General features: G+C 48.7%; 8 protein-coding genes across 8 annotated transcripts; 4 read left to right on the top strand and 4 right to left on the bottom strand.

Annotated features, from left to right (window-relative positions):
- Window positions 1-1302: 1302 nt before the first annotated feature.
- Window positions 1303-3010, top strand: BKA55DRAFT_501311 (MBOAT, membrane-bound O-acyltransferase family-domain-containing protein; the record flags this gene model as incomplete). The annotated part of the gene is made up of 3 exons (XM_046186820.1): window positions 1303-1570; window positions 1632-1672; window positions 1733-3010. The coding sequence occupies 3 exons, from the start codon at window positions 1303-1305 to the stop codon at window positions 3008-3010; spliced, it is 1587 nt and encodes a 528-aa protein (XP_046055344.1).
- Window positions 3011-3391: 381 nt separating this feature from the next.
- Window positions 3392-4240, bottom strand: BKA55DRAFT_501479 (Isoprenylcysteine carboxyl methyltransferase family-domain-containing protein; the record flags this gene model as incomplete). Its single annotated transcript, XM_046186833.1, has 1 exon — window positions 3392-4240. One exon carries the CDS (start codon window positions 4238-4240, stop codon window positions 3392-3394), a length of 849 nt encoding a protein of 282 aa, XP_046055343.1.
- Window positions 4241-4938: 698 nt separating this feature from the next.
- Window positions 4939-6024, bottom strand: BKA55DRAFT_555926 (uncharacterized protein). Its single transcript, XM_046191666.1, has 3 exons — window positions 5944-6024; window positions 5579-5886; window positions 4939-5527 (listed from the first exon to the last, which is right to left on the bottom strand). The coding sequence occupies exons 2-3, from the start codon at window positions 5884-5886 to the stop codon at window positions 5407-5409; spliced, it is 429 nt and encodes a 142-aa protein (XP_046055342.1). The 5' UTR covers window positions 5944-6024; the 3' UTR covers window positions 4939-5406.
- A 224-nt stretch (window positions 6025-6248) lies between these two features.
- BKA55DRAFT_501081 (uncharacterized protein) lies at window positions 6249-8306 on the top strand (the record flags this gene model as incomplete). Its single annotated transcript, XM_046186791.1, has 1 exon — window positions 6249-8306. One exon carries the CDS (start codon window positions 6249-6251, stop codon window positions 8304-8306), a length of 2058 nt encoding a protein of 685 aa, XP_046055341.1.
- Window positions 8307-10358: 2052 nt separating this feature from the next.
- On the top strand, window positions 10359-11317 carry BKA55DRAFT_684790 (uncharacterized protein; the record flags this gene model as incomplete). Its single annotated transcript, XM_046198695.1, has 5 exons — window positions 10359-10388; window positions 10439-10543; window positions 10594-10662; window positions 10711-10881; window positions 10934-11317. 5 exons carry the CDS (start codon window positions 10359-10361, stop codon window positions 11315-11317), a joined length of 759 nt encoding a protein of 252 aa, XP_046055340.1.
- A 379-nt stretch (window positions 11318-11696) lies between these two features.
- On the bottom strand, window positions 11697-13638 carry BKA55DRAFT_501483 (PLC-like phosphodiesterase; the record flags this gene model as incomplete). The annotated part of the gene is made up of 2 exons (XM_046186834.1): window positions 11697-12193; window positions 12246-13638. The coding sequence occupies 2 exons, from the start codon at window positions 13636-13638 to the stop codon at window positions 11697-11699; spliced, it is 1890 nt and encodes a 629-aa protein (XP_046055339.1).
- A 768-nt stretch (window positions 13639-14406) lies between these two features.
- On the bottom strand, window positions 14407-15659 carry BKA55DRAFT_733738 (uncharacterized protein; the record flags this gene model as incomplete). Its single annotated transcript, XM_046201234.1, has 3 exons — window positions 14407-14755; window positions 14819-15080; window positions 15283-15659. The coding sequence occupies 3 exons, from the start codon at window positions 15657-15659 to the stop codon at window positions 14567-14569; spliced, it is 828 nt and encodes a 275-aa protein (XP_046055338.1). The 3' UTR covers window positions 14407-14566.
- Window positions 15660-16324: 665 nt separating this feature from the next.
- Window positions 16325-17281, top strand: BKA55DRAFT_589900 (uncharacterized protein; the record flags this gene model as incomplete). The annotated part of the gene is made up of 3 exons (XM_046195013.1): window positions 16325-16441; window positions 16526-16571; window positions 16602-17281. The coding sequence occupies 3 exons, from the start codon at window positions 16325-16327 to the stop codon at window positions 17279-17281; spliced, it is 843 nt and encodes a 280-aa protein (XP_046055337.1).
- Between the last annotated feature and the right edge of the window lie 67 nt (window positions 17282-17348).

Raw genomic sequence — 17348 nt, 5'->3', positions numbered from 1 at the left:
CTTGATCACCACGAGGCTCATAGGCCATCGTGACGGATTTTCTTTGGGGTTTCAAGCATGCACAGCCTTCTTGAGAAGCGCGTCGTAGGGAGTGAGACTTTCAAGATGGAAATGAACAACCAATGCAGCTATGAAGTCGTTGTTGGATGATCTTTGAATAATTGATCAAGCCGAGATTCTATATGTCGATGACGGATATTGAATTCCTGTGACAAGACGTGGGGATGATAAATTGATTTGATAAAGAACGAACAAAGACAATGCTATACTCGAGGCGCGTGAGCTTCAGTCGAAGTTCAAAGCTTCGTACGAAGCGCCAATTCAAGCGGCGATTAGCCGGCCAGCCTCAGTTTTGGAGTCAGACCTTCTCCAAAAACTCCTAGTCACATGACCTCTCTCCCCAAAACTTGATAGTCTCAACGGTTAGATCTGATGAGATAAAGTGCCTCTGCTAAACACAGGCACATGCGTGAATATCCTTCCGTATACCGAATTGTTGGGGCGCAGATTCGTCACCACGGGCTCTACCCGAGCTTACTGCGTTAGTTCGCCCATGCTATGACTGTTGCATCTCACCAACAGTATGCAATACAACCGCACTTTCACATGCTTTCACATTGATATCAGTCGCAAAGTTGCAAGCCTTCTGGGGCCTGGCCTTTTGCCGCATACCTTCCCCCTGTAGCGCCACAAGCCAGTGGCTCGGGGGAGTTCGTCGATCCATTAAAACGCTCAGAATGCAGCGGAAGCCAGGGGTGTTATGCTCCCGGGCCCCCCCTTTAGCGTTGATGATTGTCTTTAGCCTCACTAGAAAAGTCCCTGAGCTGCTGCTAAAAATGATCAAAGCGAAAAAGCTCAAACAGCCCCGCCAGAAGAGGCGCCAAAATGGTTGCTCTGCATAGTAGGTAATGTACTTGGCGAGATAGGATAGGAAGAGAAGAAAAGAGAGGAGAGAGGCCATTGCGAAAGTGACTCAATTGATTGATTGTTTTTAATTTGAAATCTCCCTTTCATCTCCTTTTTTTCTCTGACCCTGTCTCTTTTACATTCCTGTCGTTTGATAACCTCTTTAACGTGCTCTATCTTGAAGCTGTAGGTGGTTCATTCGCTGCTACAGTGGCGCCCTCGGTATCTTATCATCCTTGTAACAATCGCCGCCACCCAAACAACTTGACGTTAACAAGGTCGTCGTATCTCCGTCGGCAACTCTACTCAATTCTTTCTTTGTTTTCTTTTCACCTAATTTCTTGAGCTTCTATTTCATACGCGATTAGTCTGCCGTCTAGGCAAGGCTCTTACAAAATGAATTCGGCTACAGCGACGAGTATAGAAACCTCGAATGGTTCGGCCTCTGTCTCCCGGCGCAGCGGCCACGACGTCACACAGAACGAACCCAACGATCGCACCAACGGAAACGGGACTGCCACGACAAAAACCCCAAAGAAGCCTGGCCAGAAGTACAGACACGTCGCTGCGGTTCACAAACAGATGAGGCCTTCATGTCTGAGTCACGATTCCGATGCTGCTCCCAGCTTTATTGGGTTCCGTAACCTCATGGTCATTGTGCTTGGTATGGAAGCTTCAATGCCCCTCATCATAATGTTATCTGTTGGGTTGTTAATGCTTGGCAGTTGTTGGAAACTTGCGATTGATGATTGAGAACATCCAAAAGGTACACTTAAACTCTCGTTCATCAATTAGACAATCAGGAACCAGCTAACATGATTCGCAGTATGGCGTCCTGATCTGCGTGAGGTGTCATGATTACAGCCGTCAAGATATTTACTTGGGCCTACTCCTTTATTTCCTCATTCCATGCCATCTCCTCGCCGCCTACTTGATTGAGCTGGCTGCTGCTCAGCAGGCTCGAGGATCCCTCAAGCGTGTCAACGATTCGCCTTCCGGTGGCCCCTCAGAACAGGAGCGCAGGAGGTTTCATAAGACTTGGGTTGTTGTCGCATGGGCTCACCTTTTCAACATCACTCTTGCCCTTGTTCTTACCACCTGGGTCGTATACTTCAAGATCCATCATCCTCTCATTGGTACCTTGACCGAGATGCATGCCATTGCTGTTTGGCTCAAGACTGCATCATACGCCTTCACCAACCGAGACTTGAGACATGCCTACCTCCATCCCGTGGAAGGAGAACGCGAACTGGTGCCTGAGCTGTACACGCAATGCCCGTATCCCCAGAACATCACCTTCAGCAACCTGGTCTACTTCTGGTGGGCGCCCACACTCGTATACCAGCCCGTGTATCCTCGCACAGATAAAATCAGATGGGTCTTTGTGGCCAAGCGGGTTGGAGAAATTTTCGGCCTCAGTGTGTTCATGTGGGTTGCGAGTGCTCAATATGCTGCACCTGTCCTCCGGAACTCGCTCGACAAGATTGCGTCTCTCGACCTCATGTCTATTTTGGAACGGTTACTTAAGCTTTCGACCATTTCCCTAGTCATCTGGCTTGCGGGTTTCTTCGCACTCTTCCAGTCGTTCCTCAACGCCCTAGCTGAGGTTTTGAGGTTTGGCGACAGGTCGTTCTATGACGATTGGTGGAACAGCGAGAGTTTGGGAGCATACTGGCGCACGTGGAACAAACCTGTTTACACGTACTTTAAGCGTCATTTGTACATGCCCATGATCGGGCGTGGTTGGAGCCCTCAAGCTGCTAGCTTTGTAGTCTTTTTGGTATCAGCTATTCTTCACGAGATCCTTGTCGGTGTTCCTACACATAACATCATCGGTAAGATTACGTACCCTGGATCATGGCTACACGGACTGACACTCGCAGGCGTTGCTTTCCTGGGCATGTTCCTTCAACTTCCACTTATTGCACTGACCAAGCCTCTTGAAAATATGAAGCTTGGACACACCGGCAAAATAGTTGGTAACACTATTTTCTGGGTATCATTCACCATATTTGGACAACCCTTCGCAGCATTGATGTACTTCTATGCTTGGCAAGCAAAGTATGGAAGTGTCAGCAAGCAAATGACAACAGTATCGAGTTAAACGGCCTTGGCTACGGATAAACTCTCTAGATTTTGTTTGGTATTGCCCAGTTAACATATTTACTGATTGGCTCAATATATATTTGATAGACCGTTATTGAGAAGTCGTTCGCCTATCTTCGTATAGGCTAGATTTATAAACATCTCAGGACCGACATCAGGGGTTCATTGGCCTGACGAAGCGCGATGGTATTCATTAACCCTCAGCCGTCAGATTCTCCTTTCCTAAAAATATATATGAAATTTAGGCGTAAACTTGAACTAACCCTTATGGCAGTAGCCTAAGATTTAGTACAACGTTATTAAAAGTGATCTAAAAAGCATTTCTAGCTGTGTTTCTATGCACCTATGGCTAGATCACTTCCCTCTTCTCTCACACCTTCTAACCAATGAAAGGAATCTTGGTTCCCACTCTCTTCCGATACTGAACATAATCATCTTGGAAGAACTCAATCAACTTGGCCTCCTCATGTTTGATTCTCTTGCTGAAGAACATCCAGAGAACAGCAGCATAGGCAAAGAAGCACAGAACGTTGCCCATCACTAACTGTGTTCCCAATCCCCAGTAGAAGAATCCAAAGTAACTTGGGTGGCGGAAGACTGAGTAGATGCCTGAAGTCACCAGCTCGTGGGAATCCTTCTTCTTGGTCTGAACATGATGGTTGAAACTGGCTCCAGCTTGCAACATGGCCACTGAGCGAACATATTGTCCGACGGTGACCATGGCAAGGCCGAGGAGCAGAAGGATAGGACCGGTGCCATAGGGTGCCCAGTGCCGATTAGGGAAGAAAAGGTTGACAATGGCACATTCGATAAACGCAGCTGAATGGGCGATGGCATAAGATGGCCAGTTTGCAGTCAAGAGAAAACTTCCAATGCTAGCCACAAGTGTGTTCTTCTCAGCCGTCGTCCAAAACTCAAGGAAATGAAAAGCCGAGAGTGCAAACAGGAAGAACGGAACACGCCAGACAGGGCTAGACGTCAGGAACAGAATGGCTCCCATAGAGATAGCACTACAAGCCAAGGTAATACCAAGGCAAAACGCTCGAAGAGCGATACCGGAGAGTGACTTGGGCTGGCCTGCAAAGTAGGGCTTCAGTATCATGAGTTCGTCCAGAGAGCGAGAGTTGCCGGAGAAGGAGTCATGATGAGTAGGCGATGCTCGATGATGAGCAGTTGAAGGGCTGAAGTTGATAGGTCGAGCACCCGCGTTTTGCGTGGTTTCAGACATGGTTTTCTTTGATGAAAAGTCAAAAAACAGTCTATACGATCTCATGAGGTCTTCAGGGGGTGATATGAAGCTTGATGAAAGATTAGATGATGAGATGAACGTACAATTTCTGAGAAGAGTCGTGAAAAAAAGAGAAAGGTTCGAAAGGTGGTCTTTGGCACTAAAATAAAGAAACGAAAAGCTATTACTCAGAAGGCGTGTTGGCCCTCGTCCCCGAATGGCGTCTGCAGTCTTGGATTGTGAGGCAGAGGACAATATCAAGATTGTTGGCCTTAGCTCATGAGTTGGGAGGATCTGAGCTTAGTGGACCTATCCACCTGAGCGTTGGCTCCAGGGTGGCCGGGAGGTAAAAGTACCGAGGATTTCCAGATACATGAAGCTGCTGTCTGACCCATGATCATAAATGCCATAAGAACACCACAATCGGCCTTGAATGGTTATAATTAGGTACTGAGCCAGTTTCAAACGGTAATGAAAGTCCTTGGCATCATTTTCTAAGTAATTTTATGATTTGGTGGTTGTTTTTGTCTTCCCATCGTCGCTGATTTTCGAGGCTGGGGGACTCGAACCCGAAATTTGAGGTAGCTTGAAATGAGGGGTACTTGCAGATGTCAGTTTGCTTGGGACAATGTGACCGTTGAAACTGATATCTCAAAGAATATCACATGAGTTCAGGAAGCAAGACGCCTTTCTATACACAGATACCTAGGTTATGTTGGTAGCACTTTTTAAGCTTTGAAGTCTCCAAGACTCATGCTTGGATATACACTATTCTATTAAATGGTTTCTGGAAACAACAATGGGTATATGATAAACAATGCTATGCACCATGCTCTAAGCTGTATTTTGTTCCGAAAAATTTTATCGGTTATGCTCCCGTAGCTGCTATTTGGTCATGGTTCCAATGCTCAAAGTGCACACTGGGACAGGGACTTTGAACGCAATCTGAAGACAATGCAGCTTACTTCAGGCTGGGCTTCGGACATATACGTGGTGTGGAATCGGTGGCGTTTCCATACGCCCCTGAGTTAGAACGTAGCCCCTTCTTGTGCAGAGAATCGTGCGCAAAATGACCAACTTGGTGACAGTGTAAGCTATCGGTGGTTGCGACGGATGAAGGCTGGTCTCCAGTCCAGTGTAAAATAATGTGTAACTGGTAGTTCCTCTTAAAGTCCGCCCTGGATCGAGAAAGAGGAAATGATGAGTACCAATACGTTGATGAACCCCCAAGTACAAGGAATCCAGGTGTTCATCTCGTAGTATCCAGCAGAGTAAACAGCTCCCAACCTAACGATTCTTTAGCAAAGGTACCTAGTCTGCAAGACCGACATGACTTACACTAAGCCAACAATACTCCCGGCCATGACAGCCTCAAGCCCAGCGATAACGAGATAGATGACAGGTACTGCCCATAGATATCTCCAAGAGGACTTCTTCCAACCGTGGGTAACCATGGCAATCAGAACCGCCCCCATGTGGAAGCATGCATATATAATGAGCGTCCATAGTAAAGTAAAACGCCAAACATCTAAAACATAGTAGAGGGTAAATTGTTTGTCTGCGGTGGTATCAAATAGAGTCTGGACGTTCAGGGACGGGAAGCGCGGCGTCTGATAGTCTGGTGGAGGAGTATTTGGCAGGGCCATCTATGGTTTGTATTAATTAGTGCTTTGATTGCAAGAAGGAACTCAATCTGGACATACCCTGCCATCATGGAGGCTGCAACAGCTCTCAACTTTCGCTGATTCTTGCGGTGTCGTTGAGAGGATGGAATTGCTATGATTATGATTATGGGGTGTTGGAATTAGCGGCGACAAGGGACAGGGGTGTAGGTAGGTTCTGATGGAGCTGAAAGTGCCTCCGGAACGTCATCCCCAGGCCTCGGCAAAAGCCCGTGAAGTCGGCATGCGCAACCGCAACCGCGACCTCGGAATTGTCAATTTAGATCCATCATCAACTCTCCATCGACAACTCCCTCTCATTCACCATACAATCCGAATGCGTCGATATGTCTTCCGATAGACTCCTCAGAACAGTTCTGCAGCATTACCCAGACGTCCACGATGCTGCAAAGACGGAGCAGATCATCGGGTCGACAACACATCTCCTCACCGAGCTCACAAACCCTCTAAATCTCGGCCTTCTCACGTCGCAATTGTTAACAGCCCCTGCGATATGGTTCCAGCCGGGCGGCATTCGCACTTCGGTTCGAGTTATCAGCATATACAATACCGCGGCCGCGCGCATCCATAACTATGAAGTCGCCAATCGCGATCGGAAAGAACCACATGAGGGTGGTGGACTGAGCTGCGAAGAATGGACGCGCGCTGTTGTGAAAGGAGCAGACGATCGATCGAGGCGATGGCAGCATCTTTTGGTTCTGACTGGTGTTCTTATGGGAATGGAGTCCAGCAATCGGCAGTCCTTGTCGCGTGGCATGAGGAATACTCTTGAAGAGGCGGTGGTGATGGCGGCAAATCTGGCACTCAAGAGTCGCGACGAGGATGGTCCGGTCGCAGGCGCATCGGTTGTCATGGCGCTGAACTTTGCTTTTCCGTTGCTGTCTGACTTTCATCGAAGCCTCATCAACTGCAATGCGCTGTTGCCTCTTATTGTATGGACGGTGACAGCTGAGGAGGGCCTTGACCACGGCCAGTTCTTGGTTGCAGTCAGCTCCGAGGTTGTCGAATCACCAAATCACCTCCTTGCATGGTCACCAAATACGCCCTCGTTTCGATTCATTCAAGAATTGGATAGGCGACCTACCCTAGCCAACATGGGGCCGTTGGCGAAGCTTGCTGGCTATGCTGTTCAACAGGCCACAGATACACAGGCTGTGATTGCCGCACAAGACGCCCTTCTTGCCTTTAGCAGCCAGGTGCTGGATATGTGGCGGTTGAACCGTTTGAGCGACATAGATCCAGCGTTGGATGGCAATGTGCTCACCCAGGAGACCATTACGAGCACCTGGCCAGTTCTATGGAACTTGCTGAGGAAGCTCATGTTCGGGACGGTTGCTATCCTGCAGGCGATTGTCTCACGAAGTCTCCTTGACCCGCGCATGCTCAACGATATGGCCGCTCCTATTATCGCGGCAAAGTCTCTTCGCGTATTACGCAACATCTTCTTCATCTCCTCAAGGAACGGTAACAACGCGTTCCAAGTCTACAACTTCACATACCTGACTTCGATTGACTCGATCTCTCGGAGCGCCTCTGCTTGCCATAGTTTCCTCCAGGAATTCCGACCATCCGAGGATGCATCGACATCCACTACATATCTGCAAAGAACCTTGGACCTATTCTACCTTAATCTCTCGGAACACTTACCACTTACTCTACCAACCGATGCATGCGATGCTCTAATAATCAAGCCAGCAATTGCATACATTTCACATGAAGGACCTACCACACAAAATATGGTTGAGATCTTCGAATCCGCACATAGCGCCATTCTATCGACCATCTCTTGTCCTCAACATAGCCCTCTCACCATCGAACTTACACCTTTCTATATCGCTCTGCTGTTCAATTCATTCCCGCAGCATATCTCATCCCGTCAATTCAGAGTGGCCTTCAAGACTGTGATGCAGATTGTATCACCTCCGTTCCCCATTGCAGAGCTGGAGCCGCAGCTATCGGAGACACTTCTAGAGATGCTTCGAGCTTCTATTTCCACAGCATCGACGAGTCTGCTGCCACCAACAGCAGATATCGTCTCAAGAGCTGCGATGGAAGAGACTCAGGAGGAGCGTCATTCTCAGCAGAGTTCACTTGCTTTAGCTCTAGTCGATTCACTTCCATATCTACCTCTTCCGTTAGTGGAAGAATGGTTCACGATTGCTGCTCAAGCCATGAATGAAATTGAGGATCCCATACTAAGGGAACCAGTCAAGCAACGGTTCTTGCAGATTCTCGTTAGTGGAGAGCTAGACGTGGAACGAGCAGCTATTGGGGTAGCTTGGTGGGGAACTCGAGGAGGTCGAACACTTATTCTCGGTGCAAGCGCGGAACCTGCCATGATGAGCGGCGCACTTCCTGGTCCTGACAGATCTAGCCATCTGTAAAGATGACATCCCTCGGCACAATGTTGCCATACTGTGCATGGGCCGTTCTGGATGAATTCGTGACCTTGCCGGGTCAGAAAGTGTATCTTTGCGGCAAAGTCAAATACAAGCTTGTTGCACGTTGCATTAAGGATGTAAAGTAACTCAAGCGGCAGTTATTCGCAACTATAGTTACGCCTTGGAATGATGACGTTGTGAAACATTTCGAGGGGTTTCGGGTTGTTGGGCTGATCATCTGGCTATCGTGGGAAACCCTGCAGGCGCGTGTGGGCATTACTGATGTTGGGCTTGTTGCCGCGAGCCTTGATGCAATTGTGTCATTTGTGCTCGAAGCAGATCGAGATCTACTAGGAATTGGGTATGTCTCGTTGAAGAAGCCGGACACGCCGGGCGACGATAGTTTGCTGAGAACGGGCAATCACCACACGTGGGGAGACAGAGTATTGGACAGGGCACGAACTGGATGCCCAGAAGTTTGACTTAGCTTGGATATCTTTGGTGTGGTGGTCTGAGGAATACCGAACAGCGAGGCGTGTTGGCCTGCCACCAACTCATACACTCGTGAACTTGATTAAAGACAAAGATTGCAAGTTATACCCGGCTCTTACAAGATAATACAACCTTAATAGATATGAAAATCTGGGAATGCACTCTTCAATATCAAGGAACAAGCTACGATAAGCAATCGAAGGATCAATTGCCAAGGCAAGGGTCCTGGTGAAGAGGGGTTGCTATTCTCTCACTATCAAGAGTGAACAGTTGTTCTCGAACTTGAGCGGGGAGTCAAGACAAGGTTGCTAGGCCCGATTCCAGGCGCGATCTTGACTTAGACCCCATCTTGGCAAATGAGGGGAGGGAATGTCACTCAGACAATTTCATCCTCTGATGCCGATTCTCCCTCCCAAGTGTTCACTTCTGCTTCGCCTTGTCTTTCCTGGCCAAAGCTCATGTCCGTTGCTCCTCGGCTTTGATCTGAGTTGATCATCCGGGCCCTGAAGATCTGGACTCTTGTTAGACCGCAACTTGTTTCTCGATGCCGATAGCTTGGTACCGATACTGCTCAGAGCTGGCATAGCCACAGTCCGTGGAGCCTACAGGTCAGCTCGTCCAGGTTCTGGGACCTGGTTTGGACCCTGCAAAGCTGGGTCTCGGGGGGTCCGTTCATTGCTTGTTTGGCTTAGCGTTTCCCTGTTAGATCAAGGCTAATGCGTCTTTCAGGCAGATCAATGGCCTGAGAGGTTTCAATACGTACCTTGCCTGAGCTATCTCATCACAGACAAGAGACATGACGACACCAGAAAAGACAAGCTGAGACGTGCTGATCGTGCCAATTGTTTGCAGAAGAGGCTGATTCGTGGGTATGTCACACTCACTGGCTAAGCAATGCACGAACAACAGGTTTTTACCCAAAAGTAAATATTGTACGGAGTGATAGAGGGTTGGAGGGGCATCAAGGGACCCAAGTATCATGAGAGGTATCTACATTCGACTTCTTGGCAGGGTCTATCGCAGAGAGCTTATTCTAAGGACATTCGGGTTACAAGAGTCCCAAGAATTTGATCATCAGCTTCGAATTCCCAGGCTAAACTTAGCTTTGGGTTGGGTACATGTACCTCATGGCACGACAGCTACAGCATGTAGCTCAGTCAACGCGCGTTCCTTGTGGGACATGATCACATCGTCTCAAGATTCTGATAGTTACCCATCTATCAAGTCTTGCAGGTTACAGGGTACGTACAGTACATGGGGTGTTCCGAAGCTAAAACATTATGCTAACTAGTCTATGCAGCTTCAGCTTTCTAAGACAAGGCCCATGCCACAATGGAACAGCGGCACGTCATTCCTCCCTGTGATGGAGGAGGGGAGCTTGTTGATCCACATGATGGAGATGGGGAGCTCTAAGTTCAGGGAGGCAGCTTCTCTCACATAGGTATTAAACAGAAGCTTTCCCTCTCATATTCGGACTATTTTCCATTCATACTATTGCACAATCTATCTGTCTACATCACCAACTATCTATTCTCTCTCAAACAAAACACCCCAATAATCAACATGTCTGACAACTACGGTAACGACAGCTACGTATGTTCTCTCAGCTCTATATGCCCTCTCATGAAGCTAACTCTCTCAAGGGCTCCAGCCGCCGCGACAACGACAACGACAACAGCTACGGGTCTTCCAACCGTGATAACGACAACAGCTACGGTTCGTCCAACCGTGATAACGACAACAGCTACGTACGTTCTTCTTATAACCTTTCCTATCAACACTCACTCACGCATAGCAGGGCTCCAGCGGTCGTGACAACGATAACGACAACTCTTATGGCTCTAGCAACAACAACAGCAGCAGCTACGTGAGTGCATACCGGTCCTTTCTACCCTCACATACTAATGAAGCTCAGGGCTCATCTGGCCGCGACAACAGCGATTCCTATGGCTCTAGCAACAAGGACAATGACTCTTATGGGTCTAGCAACAATGATTCATACGGCCCTAGCCGCCGTGACAATGACAACGACAACACTTATGGCTCGTCCGGTAACTCTGGTCTGAGCGGCGGCAACGACAGCTACGTATGTGAATCATTATACCTAGCAAACCCTTCATAACTAACATGAATATCAGGGCTCCAGCCGTCGCGACAATGATGACAACAGCTACGGCTCCAGCAACAAGGACAACGACTCCTACGGCTCCAGCAACAAGGATTCTTACGGCTCCAGCCGTGACAATGATAACTCTTATGGATCTAGCAACAAGGGCAGCGACTCTTACGGTACCAGCAACACATACGGCTCTAGCAACAACGACAGCTACGGCTCTGGAAACAACGATTCCTATGGCTCCAGCAACAAGGACAGCGATTCTTATGGATCCAGCAACACATACGGATCTGGTCGTGACAACGACAACGACAACAACCGATCAGGTGGCTTCCTCGACAAGGTCAAGGACAAGGTTGAGGACAAGCTCAGGGGAAACAAGAACAGTGGTGACAACGACTACTAAGTATGATTGTGTGAGAGGGACTCTAGCGTGTTAGTGTTAGCTACTTATTGAGTGAGATGATACATTCCTTGCTCCTGAATTGAATTTCATTTGTGTCTATATGTGGTTTAAACCAGACGTCTCGTGAAACATTTATGAGATCACGCATAGGGGCCTTTTCAAAGAATAAGGTAGTGTCAATGTTTGCCATGCCAGTCAGATAGGTTCTGTCGCTATCTTGAGACTTGGGCGACACTGACATGGTGGCTCTCATTGGGCCCAGCCGTTGATTCAAATCAACCAAGCAATATTTTTTCTTTATGAACATCGCTCTCATTGTATGCATACGCTAGATAAATAGGATGCAATATCGTATCGTCATCATGCCACTAAATCCCTGCTAAACCAACCTCTTATCAACCTTGATAAAAATCGCTCCATCCGTGATACGCCCCTCACAATCCATAAGATGCACAAACCGATATCCACTACCCAACCTATCAAGCCTCGCACAAGCCCAAGCCGCCAAATCATCCCTTCCAATCTCATCATCACGCACTGTAAATCGCACCCATGAAAGTTCATCGACAACATGGGGCACAGGAGGAAATTCGAGACGTTCACCAGCAAAGTCTACCATGTTGCCACGGTGTGTCTTTGTGCGGGCCTTGTATTCACCCTCGCGTTCGTGTCCTTCGTTAGGGACAGGGCCGCCGTGGAATTCATCAGGTCCTTCGACGTGAAGCTCGACTTTGACGTAGGGCTCAAAGCCTCTGGTGGAGGTGTCGCCTGGTGGGAGGGGGATATTCTGAGCGGCGAGGACTGTGATTGTGAGATGGAGTGTTTTCCGGTTGATGGTGTTTTCGGTTTCTTCGTCGTTGCGATTGGGACGATAGCCTAAAAGAAGTTAGATGGATGATTCGCGAGATGACTTAGAATGAGTATGTACCTTGAGGTTTGAGGACATATCCTCCCGTTCCAGCAAACATGCCTTCATTAAGCATCATGCCCTCATCCCACCTCTGCCAATTAAGCGCAACGATCTGAATACCCTTACGCCAGAAAACAGAAGGGTCCAGATTGGATGATCCTATTCGCAGCCCCCAAGGATAAGTTCTCATGAGGAAGTGTCGATTGTGGTTGAACAGATCCGATGCTTGCTTCTCGTGCACATCAATGACCTTCTTCTCAGATAGGGAAAAGATGTGTGTAGGCATACCAGCCTCTGGCTGTGTCAAGCTCTTGAAAGACACACCTCGCGCATGGAAACCCATACGACTCAGCTCCTGTATAATCTTTGCAGGCTTCTTTGGCGGGGCATCGCCGGCCTGAGCACCAGGGGCTGGCGCCCTATCCTCCTCCTCACTCTCCTCTTGAGTGGCATCTGCACCAGGTGGTGCATACTTAACCTTGACGATGAGCTTTCGACGCAGTTCACCAGGGCTGGGTAGAGCATCAGGTTCGTTCTCGGGCTCAGGGACAAGAAGATCCCCCCAGACTTCCTTCATAATGCGGACCATGGCAAGTTGCTGGTCCGGTTTGCAGTGGACCTCAAGAGAGACGATTACGGGCAAGTCGCTAACGACAAAGGCGCTTTCGCGAATGGCCTCACTGACAGCTCGGAAGGAAATCTCCTTGGTGAGGGTGTAGCCGTGGAGCACACGGGGCTCAACGATAGCGGCTTCGGGCTCTGTAGATTCGGGATCGGCGTTGGGAGCGGGCTGTTGACCGGAGGCGGGGTCGGGGGACTCATCCTTATCACGAATACTCGTCTTTGCGAGCTTCTCCTTGAGCTTTCCAAAAGTGCTTCTCTTCTTTGTCTTCTTCACAACTTTTTTTACGCCTCTCTCCTCATCGCTGCTGGAAGGACTACTCGTGCCCTCGGGATCAGACCCATCACCATCCCAGACATCGATCTCGATACAGCGCCCACCCCGCAGTAGAGTTTCGGTGTAAGGCCTGGTCGAGCTATCACTCGAGAGTTGATTTCCGGTGAGATAGGTGTTGTGGCTGGAGCTGATGAAGTAGGAAGCAAGAGGATATGAGAGATCTTGGGGTTTAGGCGGGGTTGTAGCAGCTGCATGAGACGACGTCATCCAGGCCATGAAGCCATCCAGATCGAGGTGGTCTCTGGCGAGAAGTTCTTGGACAGCAGGTGAAGAGTCATCTTTTTGAACATCTTTAATGAAAGAAGCGAGTCTCTCTTTGCTCCAGGTCTTGTCTTCTCTGTCGGCCAGAGACTGGAATAGCTTGACGAGTTGGCCGCTGATGATGGGGTCGACGTTGGAGAGGGAGCGAGTGACTTCGCTGGCACCTCCACCAGCTTTGAGCTCGTGGGCCATGTTTTGATGTGAATTTTTATGTTTTCCAGCTTTTGAAGAGGTGAGAGAGCGGAGAGAGCGGAGAAAAGAGAGGGCGATCAAGTGATGTTGGATTCGTGAAGTTATTCGCTGTCTTTGAGTCTGACCTTGACCCTGACCCAGAGCCAAAACTTGGCTTCCACTGGCGTCTCCAGCTGTAACTGGCCCCTGCATGTTCTAGACTCAGAACATTGAATACCTGATCTGAGTTACCGCAAGAAAACAGGAATTTGGTGATCAACAGTGAATTGATACCTGGCGGCCTCTCTTTTCTTCAGCTACAGGGTCTATCAAGCCGTTACAAGGTCATCTTTTCTTCTTCTCTTGATTTTAATCTCACATGGTCTCACATTGAAGCTTGGGCCCAAGACAGCTCACGACAGCTTCAGCGCTAGACCGGCTACAAAGACTTCAAGACCCCTAAAAGCCCCTGTTCTGACTCCACCCGACAACACAGCCATGACGCGGTCCAAGGAAAGCTGCACAGTTGTGTTGCTTCCAATGGATGGCAAATATTATGGATTGACTGAATCACATAACGATGACAGACTTTCCTCAGGTATTGTCACAAATCTCATACGTTTGTTATGAAGCAAGGCAAGGTACGATGTATACTATTTTTAGTACTCAGCTGGACCAGGTTCACCCTGCAAATCACCGCCGTCGTTTGATTTTATGATTCAAGCTCAGAAGATTGAGAGATAGGTGGTTCCGAGGATGGCGGCTTCACTATCATATATATATAAGAGAAGTTGGAGATGTACGGGTTGCCTCATCGTATTGTCTATTTTCGATCATACATATCCTTTAAAACCTTGATTTGCGCCAAACTCCTAGCCGCCTCGTGTTGGACATAAACATAAACAAAGATACAGACCCTATGTCGACCAAGTAGATGCTAGTTGTCAGATCACATCGTTCTTCCCACTGGAGTACCTAGAATCCATCCCAGTAGCATTAAACATTTGTTCCAGTCTGCCCGAAAGCCATTTGGAAACGATACGAGTGGTGATTTGCGAATCTCGACACCCCCCGTCTCTGCGTTCAGAATGCATTGGGATACCCGAACAGTCCTGCGCGAGCCAGTGATGAGGGTCACCTATCGAAATAGCTCATGTCAGCAATGTGGGGATAAGGTACATAACCAAAGGCGGTCTCATACCGGAATGATCTTTTGCTTTTGCCAGGTCGCTTTGAGGGCTGTGTCGGCTGCAACAACAAGCAAAGCGGTGAGCTCACTGGTTAGGAGTTTGTCGTCTACTAGCTGCGCTTCATCTGCCAGATAGCACATGGCATGAGGCTTCTGAGGATCAGGTACACGGTCATAACGTGTAGCGTTGGGAAGATGTTGGCGAAGAAGAGCCTTGAGCTGCCAGTTGGCGTTCTTTTCGCCCAGGCGATTAATGAGCCTGGAACTACCGCAGCTTTTTAAATCATGTTAGCTGGGCCCATAGACAGGATAGAATAGGCAAGACAAGACAAGGCAAGGCAAGGCATCGGGGGATAAAGTGTTCATACCTGACATCGAGCCATGTGGTGCGAGCCGTCATGACACAATTTCCTTGGGCATTCTCGTATTCAGAGATGTAAGTGTAGAGGCGATCCCACATAAAGGTGGCTTCCTACTGGGGACTATCTCCGAATTCGTGAGAGAACTCGTTCACGAAATCTCGACGGTCCTTGAGCGGAGGAGACCCAATCTCCCTGAGCCATTGCTCGACTACTTGAGGCTGAATAAGTTGGATGAATGGCTCTGCGCGCTTGCCGACTTGACCAGTTTTGAAGTCCATATCGTAACATTTGATACCGTAATGTTTCAAGAAGTCCATGCCCACATGTCTGTCTATGGACTGGCTAAGTGGACGGATGATATAACGGGCGATCTTGTCAAGATTCGCCCGTCTTTGGTCGGTTCTGTGTCGATTCATGTCTGCTTCAGCTTCTTGGGTATTTTCTGATGGCCTTTGAGGGAATGATCCTGTGGCTCGACTTTGCGGCGGCATCTTGAGGCTCTTATCAAGACCTTCTGACTCCGAATAAGCGCCCAGTTTGTCACCACGGATGGAGATGTTGACTTGCTCAAGCGCTCGGCTACGTAGGTAGGTGGGTAGGAAAGTATAGGCGCCGTTATGGAGTTTATCAGAGGCTTCCAGGGCCCTGTGGAGCTTAGCTTAGCGGCGGTAGTGTATTTTATGGGCCTGCTTGAGTTTGTTTGGTTGTTATAACAACAACAAGCGCGGGGCCGACCTAATGTTGAGCCTCCTTCATAGGAAGCCTCGATGACATCATTTTACTGTCTCATAGCCGCGTGCCTATGCTAAAGTAAGATTCTTCACTTCCTTTCATTTCAAGTTAAGCGCCAGGACTTCGAATATCATACGTTTTGTAGTGATGAGTTACCAAAATTGTAATGGGAGCCTTCTCCCTCACGAATGCTGGCGGCTATGTAATTACTCCAACTTTACAGCGCCTACACTATTGTCATATATTGCTCCTCCTCTGGCTAGATTCGCTTCTAGTAATTTAACAATTTCTACCAAATAAAGAGGCATTAGTACCGACTGATATACCTTACCTTACCTATACTATTCTTTCCAAACCTATCTCAACTCTCGAACACCTCTCTAAGTCTTACCAACTTCACCTGGATCTTTTCTGGCATTAAACCATGTCAGCCTTGTCCAAGCTGCCCAAAAGCTCTCAAGACTGGACTCGAATAGCACAGCAGCATTCAGTCGTCGACTCGTCAATCCACGACCTTGCTGACTTGAACTCGGGATCCCAAGTGGAAACGAAGCAATTTCTTCTGCTTCGAGCAGTCTGGAAAGGTCGTCGTGCCCTTTAGTTCAGGAACGACTGCAGGGACCAGGATTGGATCAGCAGAGATGTGCTTAAGAAGGCCACCTCCTTCTTGGGTACTCTGAGGTCCTGAACGAGATACATAGAGTCCTTTGGCCAAGACGAGAAAAAGATCTCAGAGGGATCCTTTTCAATGGTCCAGTACTATCAGCGACTATCTATACAACCAAGACAGAAGCCCTCTCATGAAGAAATAGACCTCTCGTCACCCAAGGTTGCTTTCAGTCCTCGAGTAACGCGGAGCCAAGCAGCTCGACGGTACCAGGGATCCACATCACGGCCAGAGACGCCTTCTCGCCCGCCCAAGGAAGATATGTCAATAGATGAGCACTTTGGTAATTTGGTCCTCGATCCAGACACATCTAGCCTTAATTCAGATCCGCTGGGCCCGCTCTCGTACCACTCGTCCCTTTCTGGAGAAACCGGAAAGCAATACCAGAGTATTGAGGACGAACAAATCGTTAACACCGCTTTGATTCTGTTCCTCAACGCCCTCACGCTTCATTGCGATTCTGTCCAGGGGGCGTGGACTCTCTATCGAAAGCCCTTCGTGGTCAAGGCCTCAGCAACCAAGGTGTACGAGGCACGTGTGGATGGCCTGTTGCGGGTCAAGGACAGAACCTGTGCTATCGTCGAAGTCAAGCCCTTCATCAGGTACGGGTCGGAAAAAAACGCTGGACAAGATTCGCATGCAAGAAACGGCTCAGATGGCGGCTTGGGTAGCGCAGGATCCCCCCGTGCTGAAAAAGCCCAACACCAAATTTAGACGTCTCCTCGTCTCTCAGGACCATGGCGAAGTTTACCTCATCATTGCCACTTTTGATTACCAGTAC

The sequence above is a fragment of the Fusarium redolens genome (genome assembly GCF_020744475.1).
Source record: "Fusarium redolens strain MPI-CAGE-AT-0023 chromosome Unknown BKA55scaffold_2, whole genome shotgun sequence".
In the NCBI taxonomy this organism is placed as follows: domain Eukaryota; kingdom Fungi; phylum Ascomycota; class Sordariomycetes; order Hypocreales; family Nectriaceae; genus Fusarium; species Fusarium redolens.
The sequence above is the reverse complement of the archived record's forward strand: the minus strand, read 5'-3'. Positions and strand labels throughout refer to the sequence as shown.